At 49.4% G+C, this 25325-nt stretch overlaps 3 protein-coding genes and 1 non-coding gene across 5 annotated transcripts; 3 read left to right on the top strand and 1 right to left on the bottom strand.

The window, feature by feature from the left end:
- Positions 1 to 3174: 3174 nt before the first annotated feature.
- On the top strand, positions 3175 to 3247 carry TRNAA-UGC (transfer RNA alanine (anticodon UGC)). The gene has a single exon. It is a non-coding gene; the product is annotated as a tRNA-Ala (tRNA).
- A 602-nt stretch (positions 3248 to 3849) lies between these two features.
- Positions 3850 to 5000, top strand: LOC117855869 (putative ripening-related protein 2). Its single transcript, XM_034738270.2, has one exon. The coding sequence runs from the start codon at positions 4153 to 4155 to the stop codon at positions 4729 to 4731; it is 579 nt and encodes a 192-aa protein (XP_034594161.2). The 5' UTR covers positions 3850 to 4152; the 3' UTR covers positions 4732 to 5000.
- Positions 5001 to 7629: 2629 nt separating this feature from the next.
- Positions 7630 to 9917, top strand: LOC140222978 (putative ripening-related protein 2). The gene has a single exon (XM_072294217.1). The coding sequence runs from the start codon at positions 8345 to 8347 to the stop codon at positions 8963 to 8965; it is 621 nt and encodes a 206-aa protein (XP_072150318.1). The 5' UTR covers positions 7630 to 8344; the 3' UTR covers positions 8966 to 9917.
- A 786-nt stretch (positions 9918 to 10703) lies between these two features.
- On the bottom strand, positions 10704 to 12831 carry LOC117865275 (uncharacterized). Of its 2 annotated transcripts, none has more exons than XM_072294218.1 (2): positions 12023 to 12831; positions 10704 to 11143 (listed from the first exon to the last, which is right to left on the bottom strand). In XM_072294218.1, the coding sequence occupies exon 1, from the start codon at positions 12300 to 12302 to the stop codon at positions 12042 to 12044; it is 261 nt and encodes an 86-aa protein (XP_072150319.1). In that variant the 5' UTR covers positions 12303 to 12831; the 3' UTR covers positions 10704 to 11143; positions 12023 to 12041. The 2 variants fall into 2 exon arrangements, with proteins under 2 accessions (XP_072150319.1, XP_034605357.1); XM_034749466.2 differs by having other exon boundaries at positions 10704 to 11140; positions 12023 to 12830.
- Between the last annotated feature and the right edge of the window lie 12494 nt (positions 12832 to 25325).

A 25325-nucleotide genomic window follows, 5' to 3' on the forward strand; every position in this document is an offset into this window, starting at 1 on the left:
TACTCGCCACGACGAGGCCGACGGTCACCACCTGCTTTGCTATGGGAGAGCGACACCGTCACGAATTCGGCCGCCGGGTCCTCTCCTCTCTCCCAGTCCCAGCTCCGTTCTGCTTTATGGCCGCCGGCCACGGAGGCCCGGGGCACTAGTCGGCGTCGCGTCCGACTCCCCGCCTAGTCAGACGCCCGTGGCATGGGCTTCCTGTTGAGAGCGCTCCTCTGGTCTGGTTGGTCCTTTTTTTTTTGAACGGGTCTGGTTGGTCTTGTTCAGTGGTGCGGTTGCATGTTGTTTTCCTTTTTGAAACTATATTTTTTCCTTTTCCTTTATTTTCTTTTTTCCTTTTGCTCTTGGGTTTCTTTTAACACAAGTGCCATTTCTCTTCATTTTTTAATTTGGCCCTGTCGTGTAAAGCTTGATGTTGGACCATGCACTTACGTGGATGGGATCTTTTTAAGTTTGAGCATCCCACAATATGTCAATCAGTGCCCGGACTCCCTTCCCAGGGAAATGTTCGTTTGGAGCGTAGGACATTTGAGTAATCTAGTGTCGTCGTAGACTAATCTGATCTCTGATTTTATATGTGTTGCTTAGCGTACTTGTGTTTTGGTGGACGTTGCGTAGGAAGAAATGTCCAACGTAACGCATGGCCGTTGAGGCTTCAAAGTGTCAACGACGACGAACCCCAACTTTCTCTGTGCCGTGCCGTGTTTCCGAATGGAACGGGAAAGGAGACGAGGAATCTATAAGCGAAAACTTGCACAACACTCCGTCGTCCGTTGCTCCATCAGATGTAGAAGGAATCTCGCCAAAGGGGATGCAAAGCAGTAGCTGGAGCACGAAAGGTACGGCGACGGTGGTAACAGGCCGGGGAAACAGACTGAAGTTGCCATCAGCTTCACGCTTCAGACATGTTGGCAAAGTACCAAATGCAGTGTCATTTTTGGATCTACTTGAATAATACTTGGACCTGCCGTTGTTGAACTGGTAATGAAGATACTTCAGCATTATTTGGGTAAAGATGAACCAAAGTCTTGAACTCCCACCGTTTGCATCGTCGGTTCCATAAAAGGCTTCATTCAGAATTAGATGGTTCAGGTTCAGTCAAGGTCCCATGCAATCATTTTGCCCGCCATATATTTAACCGGCGATCGTTACGTTCAGTGGCTGTTGCTTATAAGTTGAGCCAAAGATTGGCACTATCAAGATAAAGTCGCCAGCTTATCAAGCAGCGACCGATCGACCAGTAGGAGCAACCTACGAAGCACTTTGTCCCATGGGGATCCCCTAGGAGCAAGCACTGGCCTGGCCATCCCAACCTCGCCCCACTGTTCTTTCCTTAATCAGGAGGTGCAACCGAGACCATAGAAAGCAAAGCCGATGCATCGGCCCCCTAGTGGTCGCCCCCTACTGCCCCCCCGATATATCCAAATGTTTGCGCAGATCTCACAACGAGAGAACAGCCTTTTGACGTTGACCCCCACTGAGAAAACCGGTTGCAGTCTGACGGCAAAAGGCGGCCGTGCCTGTTGTAAAGTCGCTCCCAAATCAAAAGGCACGGCGGAAAGCAGGCGATGCGATCGCAGATTACTCGGGGAAATCGCCATTTTCATGCGTGGGCTCGTGCGATCGATCGTGCCTCTGCGCTTGCGCGCGCGGGGGCTCCACCCCTCACCACCCCCGCCAGATAAGGATGGGTAATGCAATGCGCGCTAGATTAACACGGGCTTATTAGCTTTTTGGGTTTGGTTCATTCGTGCGCTCCAGTCGAAAGCACATGAGAAAAGGCTCGTAGCGTAACAGCGATCCGACGGGGAAAAGGCAGGCGGCCTCCGTGCGTCGTCGCCGACAGGGCGTGGTGGCCTTCGGTCCCGTCCTGCCCGGCTTACGCTCGCTGGCCTGCCGTTCCGTGTCACTGCTGATTCGGCTCGAGAGTAAACTACTGCCGCTGCTGCTGCCTTTGTGCGTGGCTGCGTGGCCCGGGCCGGCCATTGCTCGCGCCTCGTCCACGTGCGGTGCACGCCGCGGCGGTCGTTGGAGGGTCGGGATCGTTCGGTGTTGGTGAGGTGGCTGTATGCTTGTATATATGTTGGGGGTCGGGTCGGGACCGGCAGTTCCTGCAGGCTCGGGTGGCTTTTCGTTTTCGCTGTGCGAGTTCTGGGAACCATATGGCCCTATCCGTATGTCGTTAGGTTCGGGTCGTTGTGATGTCCGGCGCTATAGGAGCTAGAGCGTGCAGATGCGAACGGGGTGTATCTTCTGGCATGCCCAACGGCCAATCTTGCATTGGCAGCCACTTATCCTATCAGATCATATCTAGTATGCTTTAATTTCTCCGACCGAAGATCTTGGAGCTCGGCAGCGGCAGATCAAGACAGACGACTACCCCCATGTGCTAGGAGCAGGGGGGCAGAGACAGAGTTGCTGTAGTTGCTTGGTGTTTTAATTTGTACATTTGGGTTGCCTTATATGTTCATGGTCTGGAGTGTTGGCGTCACCTATCACTTGATTCATGGAGCGTGATTGGCAGTAGATGATCTACTAGTACTTAGGAATAGTTAAACGAGATTTCATAAGATCACATGTTGGATCTGATCATTTGAACACTAGTTTAGGTGTACAAGTCGTCACTATTCTTGCTGGTAGGAGCGTTATTGTAGCAGGAAAACTGCAACCTAGAAATGGTTTAATTTGACAATTTGTCTTCCTCGTTCTATGGAGTACACGGAAAGTACGAGACAGCAATACAGAACAGACGGACTTTGTCTGCCGAGGTGTTTGCTGAGATTGTATTACAAAAATTGCACCTACTGCACTAGCTCCTAGCTAGGAAATAAGGGAACAATCAGGTAACAACCCGCGTTGCATTGGCCGGTGATGGTGGATTACTTGTGCATGGGTGCCGTGACACTTGGAGCGGCTTTTGCTGTTCGAAAATGGAGTAGAGCTAGCATTGGTCGTTCCCTCGTTCGTGTGATCCTTCCTTGTCGAGTAGTCATGCACTCATGCTTGTGGGCTGCGGCGAACCATCGATAGGCCTGCATATCCATCAGTCGCGCAGCGGCCCGTAGCCCAATGTGAGGCGCGGGCAGGCCCGTGCGGCCGTGCCTGGTGGGCTGGATGACATTGGTCTTAATAGATTAATTATAAAAAACAAGTTAGCACCCTAAGCACAAAGGGGATGTAGCTCAAATGGTAGAGCGCTCGCTTTGCATGCGAGAGGCACGGGGTTCGATCCCCCGCATCTCCAGATAATTTGTTTTCCTTTTTTTTCAATTTCATCAGTCCAGCTCACTTGTTTCCCTTTTTTTATTTCAAAAAAAAACTTGTTTCCCTTTTTTTTATTTTCCTCACGCCAGCTAGTGAGCTGGCAGTAGCACATGTGAGCCATGTAAGGGATCCAAAGGCCACAAAATTTGCAGGTGCTAGCACCTAAAACACTCAGGTGCTATATAAAGATTGACGGTCCTATTATAATGGCATCATTTCCTTGTCCATTTTACAATACGGCTGCTCCCTTTCCTTTTGTACAAGAACGAAAAACGCCCAGACTATAACATTTCAAAAGCCAGATTTCTTCAACTTTCATACACATGAACGATCATCTCGAAGTCACGTCGTACGATGCCCTAGTCAATATTGACCACTGGAACGCTCTCGTGTCGTCTTGCAACTTCAACCGGCGTGCTTCCCCGCCGTCGGCCCGCATCCGGCGAAGAAGTCCACCTCGCAGTCCCTCTGTGTACAGTGTACTGTTTATCTTCTAATGCTTCCTTTGACATCTCTGCCACGTCGACAAGGCGTCATGCGCAAAGGCACAGCCCAAGACCAAGTGGTTCCCTTGAATGTCAGCAACTCAGCAGTCATATGTCATCTTGAGTTCTATATATGATTCTATCGCGTACTAGACGTAGGCGCATCTCAATTTCCGCAGCTAGCCGCCGCCTCGTCCATGGCGGCTCGGCCCTTGGCGCATCGGTTTGACTTCCCTTACAGGGATTTTCTTCGACCTCGCCAGGACAAGGCTGGAAACGCTAGCTGGAACCAAAGATATGAACTACATGCACGCACGCTACGTCCTCCCGGCGGCACACGCGCTCCCAATAAAATGCAGCAGGGATCGCCGGTCGCAATTCACAACAAGCTAAGCCCAAGATGTCGATCGCCACCAGCCGCCTCGTGCTTGCATTGGCGGGCGTCCTGCTGGTCGCCATGGCAGGCCGCTGCAGCGGCGACGATCACGGCCACCGACGCGAGCTGGCCGACGGGTGCCAGCAGAGCGGCACGCTGCGGCCGGACAAGGGCCACTCGTGCGACGAGTGCTGCAAGGCCGGGAAGTCCTACCCGACGTACCGGTGCTCGCCGCCGGTCGTCTCCGGGAGCACTAAGGCCATCATGACGCTCAACGACTTCGACGCGGGCGGTGACGGCGGCGACCCGTCGAAGTGCGACGAGAAGTTCCACAAGAACACGGAGCGCGTCGTGGCGCTGTCCACGGGCTGGTACGCCGGCGGCAAGCGATGTGGCAAGAACGTAAGGATCAACGCCAAGGGCAAGTCCGTGCTCGCCAAGGTCGTGGACGAGTGCGACTCCCTCCATGGCTGCGACAGCGAGCACGCATTTCAGCCGCCGTGCCGCCCCAACGTGGTCGATGCGTCACAGGCCGTGTGGGATGCGCTGGGCATCACCGGGGACGAGGTCGGCGAATACGGGATCACGTGGTCGGATGCGTGATGAGATGTCTCTCTGTGACTAGACTTGATGCTCTTTACGACATTCAATGTGTGTGTCTCGCTCAATAAACCATTTCATGTCTTAACTCCAAGCTAGTGTGTGTTGTGCACAAATCTGTTTTTATAATCGATGTTTTAAGCTTTTTATGTTTTTTATATAACTATAATTTTTCTACCAACTTATAGTAATATACTCACTCCATTCTGAAATATAAAGGCATTTGCCGTAAGTCAAATTGTACTTAAGTTTGACAATTTTATTTGACCAATTTTATAGAAAAGGACAAGGATATTTAGGATGTCAAATGAGCATAATTAGATCAATAATGAAATATATTTTCATAATTTATCTATTTGATACATTAGATATTAATACTTATCTCAATGAACTTGGTTAAATTTGAACTAGTTTAACTTTGAACAAACCAAAATGTTTGTATTTTAGGACGGAGAGAGTATAATAATAAAATTATGACATTACGGGGGAATTGCACAATGAACATCTAAGCTAGGCTGCCATTGCCACGCATGTGCATGTTATTGTTGATTCGTGGAGAAGAGGACTATGCGGGGACAAATCGTGAGGTGTTTGTTCACCTTCGTCAGGTCAGCAACCACCCACCTCCGCAATGTTGAGTACGCACGCGCTCGTACGCGAGCGTTGCTGGCGACCGACGCCAGCGGGTCCACGCGCGTGGGAGCAGCGGCGCCCGCGGCCCGCGCGTCGAGTGTTTGCAGTTTTTTTTTCCTTTTTCTTTTTTTCATTCAATCATTTTTTTCATACCATTTGTATCCATATATAGTTCGTGTACAAATTATGCGCATAAGTTATCTAACAACACTTTTGTAAATTTGAGGCAAAATTATATTTGTACAAGTCATGTGTATTATGAAAGTTGTGCTATACACGCTGGTAGAAAACTCGGCATTAGTCCCGGTTGGTAGGGGTCAAAAATCCTGAAAATCCATCCGGGCTAAAAATTTCAAAACGAATGGAGGTTCTTTAGTCCACTCGGGACTAAATATCCCCTTTATTCCCGGTTGGTAACACCAACTGGGACTAAAATGTTTCCAAAAAATTTAAAAAAAAACCCACCCACGTCGGCACCGCCCGCCCGCGCCCACGCCGCCCGCCGCCACTCGACCACCCGCGCCCGCCAGCCGCTCGCCCTCGCCCGCGGTTGGTATCTACAACCAGGACTAAAACTTCCCCCTCCCCCCGCGGTGGTCTTTGGTGGCACATTTTTGACTCGGGATTAAAGCCACTTTAGTCACAGGTGCAATGTTAACCGGGACTAAAGAGGTTGGATGGAAGATCAGTTCTCTATGTAAGAAATTATCATGAAAAAATTATACATATAAGTTGTGCATCCTTTAAAAACTGTACGTAGAAATTACATGCATAAGTTACGTGTGTTAAGAATGTTGTGTTAAAAAATTATTCATAGTGTTTGATGGTAAAAAATTATGTGTCAAAGTTAAGTGTATATATTCCAAAAATAAAAAGTTGTAGGAATCAAAATATTCCAAAAAAGGAAAGCGCGGAAGGAGGGAGGTGGCTGTCGGAAACCGAGCGCTCGCGGGCTTACCGGCGCGCGCGCTCGCTAGCACTGCCCACCCACCTCTCCCTCCATAGCTAGCCCTAGTGGCCTGATCAATTTCTAGAATAGGGTTAGTGTAGAGGCGACAATGCTACTAACGAATATAAGCACGCCAACACGTGAGGTTACTGAGGTAGAATTGGTTTGGTTTTTCATTTCTATTTTCTTCTCATTTTTCTTCTAATCTTTGTGATACCTATTTCTTCGTTAGGATCTAGCGATCTGCTACTTGTTTTTTCATTATATTTCAGTACATCTTCAAGTTGTTTTTTTAAAGTTCGATGCGCTCAATAAAAAATGTTCTACTTTACATGAATCTATTCCAGCTTCATTAGAAAATAATGAGTTATTTTGCGGTACACAATACTACTACTTGGTGGTATATAGTATATATAAGATCTAATTATTCATTATTATGGATAATTTAGTAATTATTACATTGTAAAAAGTAATATTTCAAATAGAATGGTGTCAGTGCGAAATCTGACCGACAAGTCAATATTTGTAGTTTTGTCGTGCGTTAGATCGGACATAGCATAACACGCAATGATACAAGATGTATACTGGTTCGAGCAACGCGCCCTACGTCCAGTCGGGGTTAGTCGGTCGACTTTATTCCTGAACCTAGCTGCTCAAAGTTTACAATGGAGGTACAAACAAGAGGAGTAGAAGAGGGGGTGCCTGAGTCCTGACCTTATTCTCGTCTCAGTGGAAGAGAGTGGCAGGAGCTCAGACGAGCGCTAACTGTGTGTGTGAAAGCATGAGAATCCCGAGCGGGCGTCCTTGGTTGGGGGATCAGTGCAAGTGGTACGGCAAATCCCCAGTCAGGGGATTAGGTCGGGAGCACTCAGTCGGGAACGCTCGGTCAGGAGCACTCAGACGGGAGCGCTCGGTCGGGAGCACTCAGTCAGGGTTGGACTGTGGTCCCACCCCCGGCTGGCTCCCTCTAGTCGGGGTGCCGACCCGGCATCCTGGTCGGAGGAGCTGGACGGCGGCTAGGTCATGGTCTCAGCCCGGTTGTGCGTAGCTGGGCCAGCCCATGTACACGTTGTTGTTGTGACCTTTATTGGGCTAAGCGTTGCAGGAAAGTAGTCCTGTTGGGGACCCCGGGTCTATGGATCCGTCTAATGGTCTTTTAAATTTTATGTTAGTATCAAAGATAAAATTATAGTGATGCCATTTGTGTTTGTTTATCATGATACCCTTAAATTACATATACTACTCATGTATACCACCCATACCACATGTGAAGGTTTCAGTAGTATACAATTAATCTTACCCATACCACATGTGAAGGTTTCTGTAATATACAATTAATCTTGACCGTTGGACATTTTTATGCTAGTTATTTTCAAACGCTAACTAGTATTGTGTTCGCTCAAAATAATTCCAGCTTAACGAGAGAAAGTTCTTGCTTAACAAAGGGACGATCGGAGGACCCTGACAAGTGACAACCCCTTGTCCCCAAGATTGTCAGGGCAGGTCTCCCAAAACTTTTGCCGACAAACTTGAAACGAGCATGATCGAAGAAACTAAGGATTGCACAGATTAATAATGTTGGAGAAATCAGGTGACTCTATCAGGCCGCGTGGCGGCGTGGGAGTGGCGTGTTGCCGGTTGTGCCCTTCTTCGGGAATCGTCACTCTCGGCCGCCGGTGCACCCGAGACGACTATCCGAAGCGGCTATCCCCGGCTCCCCGCTGCTCACACCGCCAGGCCGCAACACGGAACGGACTTCATGTTTGGCACATAGCGCGCCTTCTTCTTTGAGCTAGCTGCGAACGATGAGCCCGTGACAGTCAGACGGAGCCACGGAGGCGGGTACGGAATGGCGGCTGGCTCTCTGCCAATTTACGCTGCATGCCTGCTCACATCATCTAACTGAAATTACGGCTGTAAGAATTCATAATCAATGGTAGTTAAACTCCATCGAAACTCAGATTGAGGACTCCGGGCATTGGTGATCACGATGATTCTAAGCTTAATCAACGAGGGAGTGACTATAAATACTACATGGATCACCAGATGACCATACCCAACAAGGCAACAACTCTTCTCAGTGCTCGCAAGATGTCGACGACCAGCCTCCTCGTGCTTGCTCTGGCAGGCCTCCTGCTCGTCACTTTCCCAAGTCTCTGCGGCGGCAGCGCCGCCCACCGCCTGGAGAAATGCCATCCGAGCGGCACGCTGCAGGGGCCGAGGACCGGCCACACGTGTGGGGAATGCTGCAAGGCCGGGCACTTCTACCCGACGTACCGGTGCTCGCCGCCGGTCACCAGGCACACCAAGGCCATCATGACGCTCAACGACTTCGACGAGGGCGGCGACGGCGGGGACAAGTCGGAGTGCGACGGCAAGTACCACAAGAACACGGAACGCGTGGTGGCGCTGTCCACGGGGTGGTACCACAGGGGCAAGCGCTGCCACAAGCACATCCAGATCCACGCCAAGGGCAGGTCCGTGCTCGCCAAGGTCGTGGACGAGTGCGACACCCTGCACGGCTGCGACAAGCCGCACGCGTACCAGCCACCGTGCCGCCCCAACATCGTCGACGCGTCCAAGGCCGTGTGGGACGCGCTGGGCATCACCGGGGAGGAGGTCGGCGAGTACCCTATCACCTGGTCGGATGCATGAGCTAGCGGGCTTTGAGACAAGCTTACGCATGCATGGTCGCTTTACGAATTATTACTTGCTCATCTTATGGGGTTTCCGGTGTCTTGATGTCATGTTCTCCAATGCTCAATCTCGATGAATTAATGAATAAATAACATGTTTGCTATGAAGTAAAACCTGTTTTAATATTGTTATAGAAGTGGATTTGCCCGCCACGTACTGTTGCACGTATGCATTCATCGGTTCCTCGTCTATGAACTTGGAATTATGAGTTTTTCCTTGGGTCCGATCGCAATAGTTTCCCACTTTTAAAAGTTTCCCTAGGTCAAAAAAATTTGTTCGCTCCAAAAGACGGTTAAAAACAAGCAATTTTTAACCAATCAACGAGCCCGGGACCATTTACCAGAAGACAGATTTGATTGCCAGCCCACGACTTCCCTCTCTGGCTTTTGGTCCATTTGCGTCGACTGATTTCCCCGTGTGTTTTTGCTGTGCCCAAGGCCCAGGACCATACTTTCCTCGTACGCTCATGCGCTTCAATAGTCTCGGAACAATAATGCAATATACTATATCGTGTGCATGCGTGATAAATCATTATCCTCCAGATAATCCAGTACGTAAATAAATTATTGCGCTCGAGACGCCAATGAAAGCACATCCATTGGCACTCTTGATGCTGTCTCCGTTTTTAATCCCGTCCATGAGGACCCAGCACGCACCAATGCTTTTCGCTTTGGACGATGCCAGCGAGATGCGAGTTCCATTGGATTTGGACCACGCCTGAACCAGATGCCTTGCACACTCGAGTGCGCCAGAGTCTTTTCTTATCACTTATTAAAACGGGATAAACATCGGTCTGATGGTGAAATATAATGGTGATCGTGTTTAACACAGTTTATCAAAATTTCAAATCCAAATCTGCACGGCACAATATTGCCCATAAGCGTAGATGCCGAGGATATATTCGCCTGAAATTTTTTACGTCAAAAGTAGCAACGGTTACGGTTTACGGAGGAAAAGAATGGAGGGATGATGGGACGGCACAAAGCAGGTCTCCCCACTTTCTCTGCACTGCACCAACAACTACAACTGCGCGTCCTGTCCTACTCCCGCAGACTCCTAGGGTGTGTCGGGGTGTGTTTGTTTGGCGTGGAACTAGGTTGGAACCGGTTCGACACCATTAACTCCTATTTAGTCGAAAATGCATATGGGTTGGATCAGACCCAGCAGAAATATACCAAGAAGATGCGGGTTCATTGCGTTCGCTCAAAACGACAGGATGTACTCGACCCATTTCCATCCCGTCCATCTCCGTCTCAAGTCCGTCCGTGGGACACACGGAGGCCCCCGATGCATGGAGGCCCGTTGGCGCTAGGAGGCTCATCAACGCAGCGGAGGCCGCCGACGTTGGGCTGAGCAGTGGCGGCGGAGCAGGGACCCGCGGAGGGTGCTGGGCCGAGCGGAGATGGCGGAGGAAGAGCCGCGGCCAGGCGGCGGAGTGGAGCTGCAGACGGGGCGCTGCGGCGTGGAGGAGCCGGTGGCAGCGCCGGCGTGGAGGGGCAGCCGGGCAGGGGATGTGCTGGCATGGATGGGCAGCTGAGCAGGGGGCACGCTGGTGTGGCGATGGACGGAGGAACCGCTGCTGGGCGGCGGCAGTGTGGAGGATCGGGCGACGCTGGGCAGCGGCCTGCCGGTGTAGGAGCAGAGGCGAGTGTTGGGAGGATGAAGGTGAGATCAAAAAGAAAAAAAGGATGACAGATGGGCCTCACAACTGACAGGTGAACCTGTTGCTAACGGTGTTAAAATGGAATCCATCCCATCCCTGTCAACCCCTTCAACCAAACACTAATCCAAACATAAGATAGGTTGAAACCAATCCATTTGTGATAAACCTAATCTATTTCACTTCATCCCAAAATCAAACACATGTTACTCCCCTCCTCTTGCCCCCGGCTGCTCCTGCTTTTATCTATTTCAAAAAAGAAAAGGAATTTTGGCTCCTCAGTCGTCAACTTGCACTTCCATGTGAAAACTGGAAAGCTCATTTTCAGACCAGCTTTGCCGATCTTCCTTCCCATCTCCGTGACTGCATTGCCATTTTGTCGCGTGGGGGCGGTGGGCGCATGTGCGTGGCAATGGCGCTCTCCCATTTCAGGATTACCCGCTCAGCCGGACTTGGGATTAGCTTTGATACCCCTGCTAAAGTTTAACACTTGTCATATTGGATGCTAATTAGGAGTATTAAATATATGTTAATTACAAAATTAATTGCACAGATGGAGTTTAATTCGCGAGACGAATCTATTAAGCCTAATTAGTTCATGATTTGACAATGTGATGCTATAGTAACCATTTGCTAATGATGGATTAATTAAGTTTAATAGATTCATCTCGCGAATTAACACAGGGTTCTGCAATTAATTTTATAATTAGCTCATATTTAGTCCTTCTAATTAGGATCCGAACCTTCAATATGACACTGTTAAAGTTTAGCCCATAGTATCAAACCCACCCACAAGTGACAAATGCAAGTTCTTTTCTATTTTGGGAGCGAAACAAACTACAACTCCATTCGAGTGGGTTCTATATGGTCCAAAGCATTTTTTTCTTTTCATCACTAAACACACTTCTACTGATTGTTTATGGTTAGGACTTTGGGGACAGACCGGCAGCGGGAATATCACCTAGCAGATGTTTTCCTACCTTCCACTAATAACAGTTCAATTGCTCGGCTGAAAGAAGCCTTCATACCAGGATCATCTAAACAGTTGTAGCATGAACCGCAAGAAAAATTCAGAAGCACAAGCAAGAGATCGAGCAAAGAATCACCAAGACCGCGAAAACGCATGTGTTCCTTCCTGCAAATCTTGGCCTTTGAACTTGGAAGGTACTAGGAAGAACGCACCGCATCGCGGGAGCAGTTCAAATCACCGAAAGGCGCAGCATCTCCTAGAAGTTTAGAACGCAAGGCCACACCACCCTACCATCTTCCATTACACAATCCCAATCCTCTAGCAAAAAGCAAAACCGCAGGAGAAGCAGCCGCGTCCTAACTTCCGGACGGGGCATGAGACCCACCAGTTCCCAGCGGAATCGATCACCGGAGCAGCGCGTCGCTGGAGGCGACGAGGACGAGGTCGGCGGCGGCGGCGCGGCCGTCGTCGAAGTTGAGGGCGTAGCTGAGCGCGTCGTAGTGGAAGCTGAAGCGGGCGCGGGCGTGCCTGGCCCGCTCCGACCGCAGCCGCCGCAGCACCGCGCGCAGGCGCCAATAGAGGCCCCGCACCAGGCGGGAGCTGCAGCCCCGACCGCTGGCCACCGCCACCACCCCCGCCTCCACCGCCGCCACCACAGCCGCCATCCTCCCCTCTCTTCCTCCTCCCCCCCTGCGCGCGCTCTCTCTCTCGCCTAGGCTCTGCTCTGTACTGCTGCTACTGTGCAGTGGGTAGTGCCGAGTGGTAGGGCGGCGCACGGGGGTGGTGAGGATGGCGAAGCGGGGAAAGCGTGTGCTAGTCCTATATAACGATAACGCCGTCTCGCTGCGCTCCTCGGCGGGTCGCTTTTTCAACGCCTCCGGCGGTCCGGCCGGCTCCGCTAGTCCGATTCGGTCACTCTGCCGCGACACGGCTAGTGAACTAGCCACTCCACACCACTCGGGCCTCGGCCACTCTCCCCGTGAGGCACGCTGGCGACGTACCGTTGCACGGCGCGTAGGCTGGGCGCAGGAACAAGCGTAGGGTGGGATGGGGGACGACGGGGCGGATTGGGCTCGGACAACGGGGGGTGGCCAGCAGCTAGCCTGTGGGTCACGTGGGCGCGCTGCGTCCGCCGGGGCAGAGTGTGCCTGGCCGGCCGTTGTGGATTGGCGAGAATTTCTTGCGGGCTTCCCCTCTGCGGCGTGGATTCTCGGGCCAGGGCGCTTGGATTTTTATGTCCCCTCCAGGCTCCAGGCCCGGGGCAGTGGACTCGCGCGTCGCGCCCATCGTCGCTCGTCGGTAGTCGTCGGCATACGGCGTGCGTACCAGGCCGCGCCAGCGATGGCGATGGAAGTCCTTGGTGAACACTGTAGCTTGGCTCCGCTCTTGGGAGCGGCCGCCGGCGGGACCGCACCGCGCACGACAGGGGGGTGGCCATGCCGCTTTTTCGTTAAGCTGCCCCTGCGGTTTCCTGCGCCTGCACGGCGAATTGAGTGATAGCGGGGCAGGAAGGAACAGTTACCGAATTGAAGGATCGGCAGCGAAATGGAATTGTGTCCTCTGCGGCAAGCTCCTGCGACGTGCATTCACTCGCGGGGCCGGCCGGGGGCAGGCAGCCTTGCTCGCTTCGGCAATTGGTGGGGTGGGATCAGGGATGCCTGGAGGCTGGAGCACTGGCAGCGCGCGCTCCCGGTCACGGCCTCACGGGCGCTGCCCGGTGAGTTTTCAACGCCAGATCGATCAACCGACCGGGGTCTCCATGAACCGGGGAACACGACAAATAGGCAATTGCGGTAAACCAAGGTAGAAATCGGCAATGGCGTTAGCAGCCAATGGTGCTCTCTGCGCACTTGTCGTGTCCGCTTAATCAGCGGGACGCTGAAATCAGGAACTGACAGGCAACCCTGCTTAACGGAACACTGGCGGTTTGGACCCACGCGTGCATGGATCGACGACACAAGGTGAGTTTGCTGCCTAATTACAATCAGACTGAGGTCTTATTTGGATAATAGTGGTTAAACTTTAGCCCCTGTCACATCAGATGTTTGATACTAATTAAGAGTATTAAATATAAGTTAATTATAAAACTAATTGCACATATAGAAGCTAATTCGCGAGACGAATCTATTAAGCCTAATTAGTTCATGATTTGGCATATAGTTCGCGAGACGAATCTATTAAGCTTAATTAGTTCATGATTTGGCATATAGAAGCTAATTCGCAAGACGTGCCAAATCATGAACTAATTAGGCTTAATAGATTCGTCTCGCGAATTAGCCCAGTGTTTCTGCAATTAGTTTTATAATTAACTCATGTTTAGTCCCTCTAATTAGCATCCGAACATTACAAGAGCTAAACTTTAACAAGAATCCAACCACGCCATGAAACGTCTCCTGTCGTGATAAGCTCATCAGATTTCCCTGACTTGTTCAGTGGAGAGAGCTGAGGTTGATGTTTCAGTACTGTCAACTCTAGGAGCAATTAGTTTGTAGTCTGACTGCCCTCTGTGTAATTGAATCGATGGCTGAAACATCCCACTGTCCATCAAGACTGTTTTTAGCAAGGCAAAAACAGTGTGTCCTTGAGGAACCACTATGACGCCCAGTGAAAAAATCCAGCACTACCACCACATAAATCACAGGGAATAGGAACTTCCCCCACGCTCATCTAATCTGCCGAAAATATCTTCAGATAAAATCAGTCAAAAGACCTGCCAGATCAACAAAGAACAAAAGCTAGTTGAGCACAAAAGGCAGCGAAGGCCAAAGGCTTCCTGAATACTCTTCACTAGTCAATTCGGCACCCGTTATGATCAACTCTAGCGAACATTTTTATTCTGATGACTGCAAGTTGAGGCAAGAATGTTCTTCACCTCCCAAGCAAGGGAAGAAGATTCTCACATCTCTTGGGCAACGTCTCTCGACCTGCACCGCTATTTTCACACGCTAAAAGTCTCTGTACGTAAGTAGACTGCTGTTACATCATGTTTTATATCAGGTCATTCCAAGGTCGGATAGTGCGTAGCTTTCTTTTCTCCACCGGGATTTTTTCGTAGCCGATGACCTTTTTCCTTTTGGAGCTCGGTTGTTCGGAAAATTAAAAAAAAAAGGGGCACGGATCAATTGATATGCCTCTTTTTTGGAAGCCCGTACATGAGCTCGCGGCCGCCGGTAGCAACGTCGGAAAGGTAACCCTCGCATGCTCCCCTAAACCTCGACGCTTTCGCTTCCTTGCATCTTCTTTCGGTTTGTGTAGTTGGTTGGAGAAGAGAGAACCGAGAGGATGCGGTTCGACAGTGAGGTGCGGATGGCAGTGAGGTGCGGATGGCAGCCGGCGGCAATGGCGGTTATTGGAGCTTCAATCCCTAGCGCCTAGGACCATGGCGTAGGGCAAGGAGAGGTGGAGGAGGTAGCCAGGCAGGTGAGGCAGGTGTGGGTGGCGGCGATTTGGAATTGGTAGAGGCAGGTGTAGGCGACGGCGATTTGGAATTGGTAGAGTAAGGGCGGCGGATTTGGCCGGCGGGTGGAGCGCTGCTCGCTCGTTTGGCTAGAGGAAGAAGAAAGGAGAACGAGAGAGGAAGAAAGCAGAGAGGTGGCTTGGAGGGGAGAGGAGGGATGGGCCCAACAGAGGGGTTCTCATGCTGGCGTGGCCAGTTTTTAAGTATTGGGGAGTTTATTATTGTGGATCTGCTGTGGGATGATATGATTTTGGGAGAAAAAAATTTTAGTAGAGCTTCCAAAAGATAATTTTGAAGGAGATTTTATTGGTAAACTCTTGAAGTTGCTCTTATCCTAGTGGGATCGAAACTTTAGGTGGTGGAAGGTAGGATCGGTTCCTGTGCTCCGGAGGGGATAAGATTGGTGGAGTTGAGGAAAAAAAAGAGAGAAATTATGGGCAATGGAAAAGGATAACCATGCTGAGGTACAAGATGAAGGAAAGCATCGACACAAATTGCTTTCAATTTCTCATAAACCCAGCGTGAGATACTGAAAGTGGAATGTTCAGCGTGTGAATCACTTCAGCTCCATACGAGATCGTACCCCACACCCTTGCGCATTAACAGTTATTCGTGTTAAACTAAACAGTGGCATTTTTCGCGAATGGATAGGGAAAAAACCAAAAAAATTTGCACTTTGCAGGAGGCCAGGGTTATTGATGGAGGAGGAAGGACATGCACCGGTGGAGGTCAGATCAGCAGATGGAATACGACGACGCCTGGCACCGGATGGGATGGGGGTTACCGGGTTAGGTTGTGCGCCCCGGTTCGTCCGACTTTTTTTTAAACCTTTTGTTGAAAGATTCTCACAAATACGTCCCTAACGGAACCAATTTTAAAAATGGACCCTTAGCTTGGCGCCATCTATGCTGGCGCCAAGCTTACACGTCTTGGCGCCAGCCATCCTGGCGCCAAGATCCATACGCAGCTGCTGACGCGGATGCCAACGTGGCGGGGCTTGGCGCCAAGCAATTTACCCATGCCTCCTGGCATTTCGAACGTAAGATTCAACACAGGGGCTTGAACTCAGGTCTTTGGGATAAGAAGCCCACGTCATAACCAGGTGAACTGGAGCGTAGTTTGTTGTATACTCCTTGGAATAATTATACTTGTTTCGTTCGAAATGTCAGGAGGCATGGGTAAATTGCTCGACGCCAAGGCCTACGGCGCCAAGCTAGGCGCCAAGATCCATGGATGGCGCCAAGCCCCCACCACGTCGGCATCCGCACCAGCAGCTGCGCATGGACCTTGGCGTCAGGATGGCTGGCGTCGAGACGTGTAAGCTTGGTGCCAGCGTGGATGGTGCCAAGCTAAGGCATTTTTGAAATTGGTTCTGACAGAATCTTTAAAAAAAAAGTTCTAAAAAAACAAAAAAAGTCGGCCGGTTCGTTCGCCCTGCGAGCGGGGTACAGCGGCAGCAGGAAAGAAGCCACGCTTTTCAGGGTGGCCCTCCCGTGACACAGTGCGTTGTGCTGCGCTGCGCTGTGTGGGCGCGCCCCCCGGCCGGCGAGGCGACGGCCACTTCGACGTGCCGGAGAGTCGGGCCCGGCGGATGGATCTGTCGCGTCGCGCCCACCGTACAAAACTCCAAATCCTGTCCGAGATGGCGAGATCTGTCTCGTGCCTCCACCAACCCGCTCCCCAACTCCCAAACATGCCTGCCTCTATCGCCATACGCTAGAGAGCCTAGTACGCCGCAGGGCGTGCCACAGCCCACAAGGAAGCTGAAGAATGTAGATCCGGTGTGAGCAGTTGCGGCCATGGATTGGACGACGGCAATCAGCTGAGGCCACAGTATGTTCTGTTTAGCGAAGTGCGTAGTGCGCGTCTGGACTGAAAAACTTGTGCAAAACTCTTCATTCGCTTTGGAGCTCCGCTGCAAGCCTGCACCTTATCCTCCGATAATGGACAACTTAAACATCTCATTTAAGGGGTGTTTGGTTTTATGAACTAAAATTTAATTCATATCACATCGAATATTTAGATACTAGAGTATTAAATATAGACTAATTACAAAATCAATTGCACAGATGGAGGCTAATTCGCGAGACGAATCTATTAAACCTAATTAATTCATGATTAGCACATATCATCTCATTGTCAAATCATGGACTAATTAGACTTAATAGATTCGTCTCGTGAATTAGCCTCCATCTGTGCAATTGGTTTTATAATTAACTCATATTTAATTCTTCTAATTAGTATCTAAACATTCGAAGTAATAGGGATTAAATTTTTAATCCATGAAACCAAACACCCCTTAGTGCCCTCCTAAAGATGGAAATAGGATTCATAAAATGAAGTAATGAACCTGCTCTTTTCAGGACGGACAGGTAAGAGGATAGGCTGGATAGCATAGGTTAGCGTACGTGACAGCGATGTGCCGAGCGGGCATATGTGGTCCGGTCGGTACGTGAACCGATACAGCCAAGTAAGCAGTGGACCGTCCTGCAATTCTGCAACGGCTATCTCAGACGTAGGAGGAGGAGCGTAGCGTAACCAGCTTACCAGCTCGTCCTTGACTGTCGATATGTTCTCGTAGTCGTTCTCTCTTTTGGCATGTTCAGACTTCAGACTATTATATTTCTAGCTGATCTCACGTTCTCGAAAAAGAAAAGGAGAATATGCTTGTTCTCAGCAACGTGACAAATACTCGTGTCTCATGTTTTCTCTCTCTCTCTTTTTTATTCCTCGCTTAGTCGTGTCTCGGTTTGCTTGCCTTGTTCCCGTCCGTCCGCTCGGTGTCCGTCCACTTATTTGGGCTGGACCGCACATCTGTTTAGTTCAGACCCACTTGCATTGCCATGTGAAGTAAACTGGGCCTCATATCACTGGAGCATTTCCTAGTCTCCAACTACTACTACTACTTGCGACGTGAGCATTGCATGCACCTTGACAAATGTAGCGATATGCAATAAGTCGCAAGAGATCGATATGCCCCACAGGTTGTGGCATTAGGCTTTACGATACGACGAGAAACAACGGTGGTGCTTGTTCAGAATTCAGAAAAGGAAAGGACCAATTGATCTGTCCAAGAACGTCTAGCACCAACACAGATCGTTTGTTTTGGAAACTCCACCAGCAGCTGTCGACCTGTCGTGTATCGTTGTGGTTCTTCGTAGATCACCGTGACAGTAACAAGCCAAAATATATTTCTGTAGATGCAAAGTTCGACGAGGGATAAGTTTCTCAGCCCAAAAATGGAGTGCGTACAAGAAGAACGGCTCTGGATTATAAGAAGCATCAGCATTAGCGGAAGGGTTTACTTACCGCCGGCCAAACGTACAGCGACGGCCCGCCGGCTGCGACGTTCTGCGCCTGATGCACGAGCCACCGGACCGCGATACTCCGGAGAGGTACTACCAGCATTTCCATTCCGTTCACGCACCTCCGGCAATCAGCACCTACGGCATGCTCACATTCGTGCGTGCGCTTTCGTAGGAGGGGACTGGACCAAGCTTCCACCGGACCTCGCGGCGGAGATCGGCGGCCGCCGCCTCCGCTTCGACCTGACCGAGTACACCCACTTCCGCGCCGTCTGCAAGCCGTGGCGGCAATCCACGGACGACCCGCGCGTGCTTCACAGCCGCTTCCTCCCCCGCGACTGGGTCGTGCTCCGCAACCACAACTTCTTCGAGGAGACACGCTGCCATCATCTGCTGAACGTCGCCACGGGCGCATCCATCGTCGGCGTCGCCCTCCCGGAGCTCTCGGGCCACCGCCCGCTGGGCTACGCCGAGGGCCTCCTCGTCCTTCGGAACACGACGAGCTCCGGCATCCGCCTCCTCAACCCGCTCACGCGTGCGGTCACCGACCTCCCTGACATCTCCTCCGTCTTGGCCAACGCGTCCAACGACGCGCTGGACAGCGCGTACTTCTCTTGGGGTTTCGGCGTCATCGATGGCGGCAGCGCCGCGGCGGCGGCGGCATCCCCGGCCACCGTGGTGCTTCTGTTGCGCGAGGTCCCGTTGTTCGCCTGAATCAGGCTCGGGGATACGCGCTGGGCTCCCGTCGACGCGAGCGAGCTCGCTGGCGGCGCGGCCAAAGTGACCTTCCAATCCGTGCTCTCGCTTCACGGGCGCTTCTACGTGTCGACGTCCATGGGCGACGTGCTGACCGTGGAGCTCCACCCAGAGCCCCGGCTGGTGTACGTGATCAGGCAGGCCACCACGCTTCCGGCAATGTCTTCCTATATTCTTGCCCCGTCTAGCAACGACGCCGCCGCCGGGATGATCATGGTGCGCGCTAGCATGAGCGATGAGCGTGAGCACCCTGACGTTGAGGTGTTTGAGGTGGACGTCGACGGACGGAAGCTCATTCCGATGACCACCGTGGGCGCCGACCGCGCGGTGTTCATCGGTTCACTCCGGGCGTTGTCCGTCTCCACCAGGCTGTTTCCCTCCATCGCTGCCAACGCAACCCGCGGTGTACTTCTGCATTGGGCAGGGGCCTCTGTTTTACGTCTTCCACAACGATAACTGGCGCGGTGAACCGGCACTCGAAATGGAGTCCTTTGACTGGAGTGAAGCGTCATTCTTTGGCCCAACTAACCTCGACGTTTCTCTGGCTTGCTGCGCTGATTTTCTGCCCGGAACAATGTAGATATCAAACTATATATTTTTTTAAAAAAGAAATGTTTCCGGAATCTGTAACAGCACGTAGCTAAGTTTACAACATTATCAGCTCAAAAGCTGATGAAAAAAAAGAAAAAGATATACGCATGTAAATATTATTACTTTTCCATCCATTCTTAGCGAAGATATCCAAAGCGACAATCTCCAACACTTTGCTTGCTGAACAGATAGTTTTTCTTGATTCCACGTGCTGCAATAGAGATGAAAATCGTAACCAAAATGCTCCCTAAAAACAGCCTGCATAAAAGAGGTAAACCGTTTTTTCTCAAAAATCAAATCGTTACGCGTACACTAAATAGCCCACATAAGAGCTACGACCTCTTCTTTCTTTCTTATACCCATAAACCAGTTTCGAAGCATATGAGATACTGATTTAGGTGGAGTTAACCCAGTAGCTATATGAACAATCCTCCAAATAGTTTTAGCACGCTGATAGTAAAAAAGGAGATGTTTAATTGTTTCATTACAATTACAGAAACAATATTTTTAACTCCCAGATCATCTTTGCTTTGCTAAATTATCCTTTGTTAAAATCACACCTCGCTGGAGGTACCAAAGGAAAATATTTATTTTTAGCGGAATTTTTAGCTTCCATGTGAATTTATTGATGAATAAAATAGCCGTGACTATGTAGGTCCCAGGGAAAAATGTCCCTCCCATTAGAAAGCCGATAAATAGCAATTTTAACTACTAGGTTATGCCAAGCTACTAGTTTATCCTCAACTAATTTTATCCGAAAAGAGATATTCAACGGCATTTAATTTATCACATTTGCCATTATTTCATGGGGATTATGGACAATGTTATACAATCCAGAAAAGTAATCTTTCAAAGGTTTAGAGACCACCCAAGTATCCTCCTAAAATCTGATTTGCGACCCACCTTTTATTTTGAAGGTCCCACATCTCAGAAAATCTTCCCTAACCTTTAATAGACCTTTCAAAAAATGTGAGTCTCTTGGTTTGATTTGAACCTGAGACAAACACTTTGAACCCAGATATTTATTTCTGAGTAGAGTGCCAGTTGCCGTCTTCGTTAAGTAATTTAAACCATTTGCTGAGAAGGTATTTATTTTTAATTTAGAGATTTGTTTTTCCCAAAACCTCTTGATCTTTGGGATGACACAAGATATCCATTTGGTTAGGCGGTATTTTTGTTTATCATTAGGCAAAATTTTCCACAGGACATGCAAAATGAAGGCGTTTTGCTGTGGGACGCCATTTTAAAAGTGATATGCTGGAGGACACTGCATTTTGGTGGCAATTTGCTGGAGGATACTGCCACCATTATAATATTATTCCCTAGCTGAGGAGGAGAGAGAATAGTGAGGAAATGTTGTTTTTGCCCCTGGTCCCACTCGCCATATGTTTCTTCCTCCTCCCTCCCTCCCCCCTTTCTTCTTCCTTCTCCCCTTTTCTTCAAGGTTGCTAGTGTGCTATCCGCCGGCCTGAGTACCTCCCCATCCCATCCATCCGTTGTCCAAAGCATCTCCACCTACGTTGCTCCACGGCAGTCTCCTGCGCAGGTGGCAGCCAAGCTCAAGCAAATCGGAGCGGGTGAGCTCGAAGCCATGGCCAGGTGCGGGCGCGGCACCGAGCAGGGCACAGGTAGGGAGGCATAGGAGTCGGAGGCACGAGCAGCGGCTGTTGGGAGGCATGGGCGGTGATGGTCGCGAGGAAGCAATGGGGGGATACGGTCGCAGCGAGGAACAGGCGGCGGTGGCGGCGAGAGAGGCCGCGGGGAGGCACAGGAGCTCCCCCGGTCAGATGCCACGGCCGCAGTCAATACGGGTAGCGTGGTGGCCCCGTGGCGGCTTCACGCGCGGCCTAGCTGGGTGAGTAGGCGCCATGGTCGGCAAGGAGCGACGACCAGCGTGCCATGCGGGCAGGTAGCATGGTCCCGCGTTCGCCAAGGGCTGGGGCAATGCGCGCCACCGAGGTTAAAGTGACGCAGGGCTTGGCAGCTCGCCGTGCGGCCCCACAGGTGAAGCGGCATCACGGGCAAGCAGCGCAGTGCGGGCCTACGTTCGTGAGCTGTTGCACCATGGAGAGTAGGATTGGGAAGCAAAGTAGTAGGAAGAAGAAAGAAGAGAAGGGAAGGGAGGAGGAAGAAAGATCTAATGAGTGGGACCAAGGGCAAAGATATTTCCTCACAATTCTCTCTCCTCCTCAGCTGGGGAATAATATTATAATGGTGGCGGTGTCCTCCAGCAAATTGCCACCAAAATGTAGTGTCCTCCAGCATATCACTTTTTGAAATGGTGTTGCACAGCAAAATGCCTTCACTTTGCATATCCTATGGCAAATTTTGGCATTATTATTACTTTGCTAGAAGAATCTAGATCGATAAAAGTCCGGTCTTTTAAGGACACCTTTAGGGATTTCAAAGAAGGACATCATGAACATGGGAAGGTTACTCAAAACTAAATTCAATAAAGTCAGCCGTTCGCCGTAAGATAAATGTTTAACTTTCCAAGTACTTAGTTTGTTTTTAAATCTTTCCTCGATTACACTCCAATCTGCATTATCGAGTTTATGGTGGTGCATCAGGATACTTAAGTACCAGAAAGGGTATGGCCTTAGGGCATAGCCAAACAAATCATTATATTCTGGCTCTACCATTTAGCCTCTCCATAATAAAAGATCTGACTCTTATGGAAGTTAATTTTTAGTCCTGATAATTGTTCAAAGACATAGAGCAATAGCTTCATATTTTTAGCTTGTTCTAAATCATGATCCATGAACAATATCAAGTTACGTGGCCATGTGAGGATGCTCATACCAAAATCAAATTGAATTGGTCATACCTACACTTTGAATCAGCTACTAGGAGGCTGATTAGTTCGCTGCACGCCCCCTCATCCAGGCTCCCCGCATGCGACCTCAGGCTAATTGGTTACCTGGGCTCGGTGCTGGGCCTAGCCCACTGCATGCAAAAGGGGTCGTGGAGCCTGTCTCCCGGGGTGCGGCCAGAACCTTCGTTTCCCCGAAGCCAGGCTCGCGTGAGGCGGCGGCGAGCGCGCGTGGGGCGAAAGTGGATGCGCGCGTGCATGCGGGAAGTTCTAGGGTTACCACCCCGATTTCGCGCCATCCGCCACCCATAAATCCTCACCCCTCCCCCTCCTCCTCGTGCACTCTTCATTTCACCATCACCCAGTAGGTGAGAGGCTCTCCAATTCGTCTCCCCTCCTCTATTCGTCTCCTCTCTCGATTGATCTGTGAAGGCTCTAATCTCCACTCCTCTCCCCTTTCTTTCGTTTGCAGGGTAGAGTTCTTCACAGATCTGTGCTGCAAGGTTTTCCTCATTTTCGTAACCCTAGACTGTGTGAAAGGCCATTGATTCCGTGACTTAATCATCTCAAATAGGCAGGCCCCCACTGGATCTGCGTTCTTTGGTTGTTCAAAGGTAAAAATCATGCTTTTTGTGGCCTAGATCTTGATTTGTGCTGCCGTGTTCTTGTATTTTAGAAGCAAGATGAGTAAAATAAAGTTTATTTTTGTGCAGGATTTCAGATCTGAGTCTACCCTACCTCTGCACACTCCTGATCTGTTTGTGGACTGGCTTCTTGTTACTTGTATTGCGGTAAAAAAAATCACTTACCCCTCTTCCCAACCCCTTTGTTCAAATCATGTGGTCGCATATATGACTATACGATGCTCTGAATGATTTTTCTGTGATGGAAATGATGATGGATTCATATTATTCATGGTTGATGGCAACTCTTATTCTGAGCATACGTGTCCATACTGATGATTTGTGCTATTTAATTTAAGCACACTTGTCCATGTTAATGATGCCCATGATATTAATCTGAGCACAGTTATCCATGTCAATGATGCCTATGATATTAATCTCAGCACACTTGTCCATGTCAATGATGCCTATGATATTAATCTGAGCATACTTGTCCATGTCAATGATGTCTGTTATCAAGAATCTAAGCATACTTGTCCTATTAACCATGCCATTTGTGCATTTTTATGCAAACACTAAAGGCTATGTTACTTGTTATTTATATAGATGGCTCTTAAAGACAAGAGACGCATGCTTATTGTTCATGCAGTTGCTCTAGTCATTGCCATGTATGCATTCTTCCTAAATAGGATTAGAATGGGTCAATGCTCATGACCTCAGATTACTTATGCCCCAATGAGTGCTATGGATGAGGAATGACAAAAGAACTTGATAAAATTTATAACTGCAATGATGTAGAGTGTGTAAATATGCTTCGCATGAGAATAGCTCCTTTCTTTCTTTTAGCTATGCAATTTTCTTAGAGACAGAAACTTGCTTAGAGACACCATACATAGCAGTGTAGAAGAGCAAGTTGCAATGTTTCTTCATGTTGTTGGGCATAACCAAAGATTTTGATTTATACACCAAAATTGGAGGAGGTCTGTAAAGACAGTGAGTAGATATTTCAAAAAGGTGTTGTATGCTATTGGTGAACTTAGGCATGATATGATTAAGCCTCCATCAAATGAGAAACCTCTTAAGATTAGAAACAGCTCAAGATGGTACCCATATTTTAAGGTAATAAAATAGTCAGCCTTACAATCAAATGCTGCATACTTGAGTGCATATTTTGTAATTAAATTTTTGGGTTTCCTATAGGATTTGTTGGGGCAATAGATGGCACTTATATCTATGCTAGAGTCCCAGCCGAGATGCAATCAGCGCTTAGGGGCAGGAAACACTACACAACTCAAAATGTGCTACTTGCAGTGGACTTTGATTTGAAATTCACGTATGTCTTGGCTGGTTGGGAGGGGTCAGCACATGATGCTACTATTCTTGCTGATGCACTAGAGCGGGCTGATGGGTTAAGTGTCCCACAAGGTAACTAACTTATCATGGGTAGATAATTAAAGTCACAAACTATGCAACAATAGGACTAATACACTTGTATACTTTTTCTAAGGAAATTCTACCTAGTAGACGCTGGATATGCATGTCATCCTGGATTTCTTCCTCCTTACCGAGGCACTAGATATCATCTTAATGAGTTTGGTGGTAGAAACTATCTAACCAATCTAAGAGAGTTGTTCAATTTGAGGCATTCAAGTCTGCATGTAACAGTTGAGAGGGCATTTGGGGCTTTAAAAAATCGATTCCGCATTATTGACAACAAACCTTTTCATCCATTCAAAACACAAGTCAAGTTGGTCCTTGAATGTTGCATTTTACACAATTGTATACTTGGGCATGGTACTGATGAGGTTATTCCTCTTGAGTCCACTTGGGAGCCCAATACTAGTCATGGGCATGGGGTTGCTATGGATGACAATGCAGCATGGGCTACTATTAGAGATGATTGGGCTAATCAAATGTGGGCCAATAGGGGTAATGCTCACATTTAGATGCATGTAGTAGGTTATTGCACTTTGTATTCTGGATAATGTAAGCTCCTAAGCTTATGCATTGGACAAGTTTGTATGATGCTTGTTTAATTCATTTACTTTCAACTGAGGCATTGGATAAGTGTGCAATGATGATTATTTATTCTGTTTCCTTATAACTGATGCATTGGATAAGTGTGCAATGATGATTATTTATTC

This window comes from Setaria viridis, chromosome 1, assembly GCF_005286985.2.
Source record: "Setaria viridis chromosome 1, Setaria_viridis_v4.0, whole genome shotgun sequence".
NCBI lineage: Eukaryota > Viridiplantae > Streptophyta > Magnoliopsida > Poales > Poaceae > Setaria > Setaria viridis.

Coding starts and splice junctions, on each gene's coding strand:
- LOC117855869 (XM_034738270.2), top strand. CDS start 4,153: ATGTCGATCGCCACCAGCCGCCTCGTGCTTGCATTGGCGGGCGTCCTG.
- LOC140222978 (XM_072294217.1), top strand. CDS start 8,345: ATGGATCACCAGATGACCATACCCAACAAGGCAACAACTCTTCTCAGT.
- LOC117865275 (XM_072294218.1), bottom strand. CDS start 12,302: ATGGCGGCTGTGGTGGCGGCGGTGGAGGCGGGGGTGGTGGCGGTGGCC.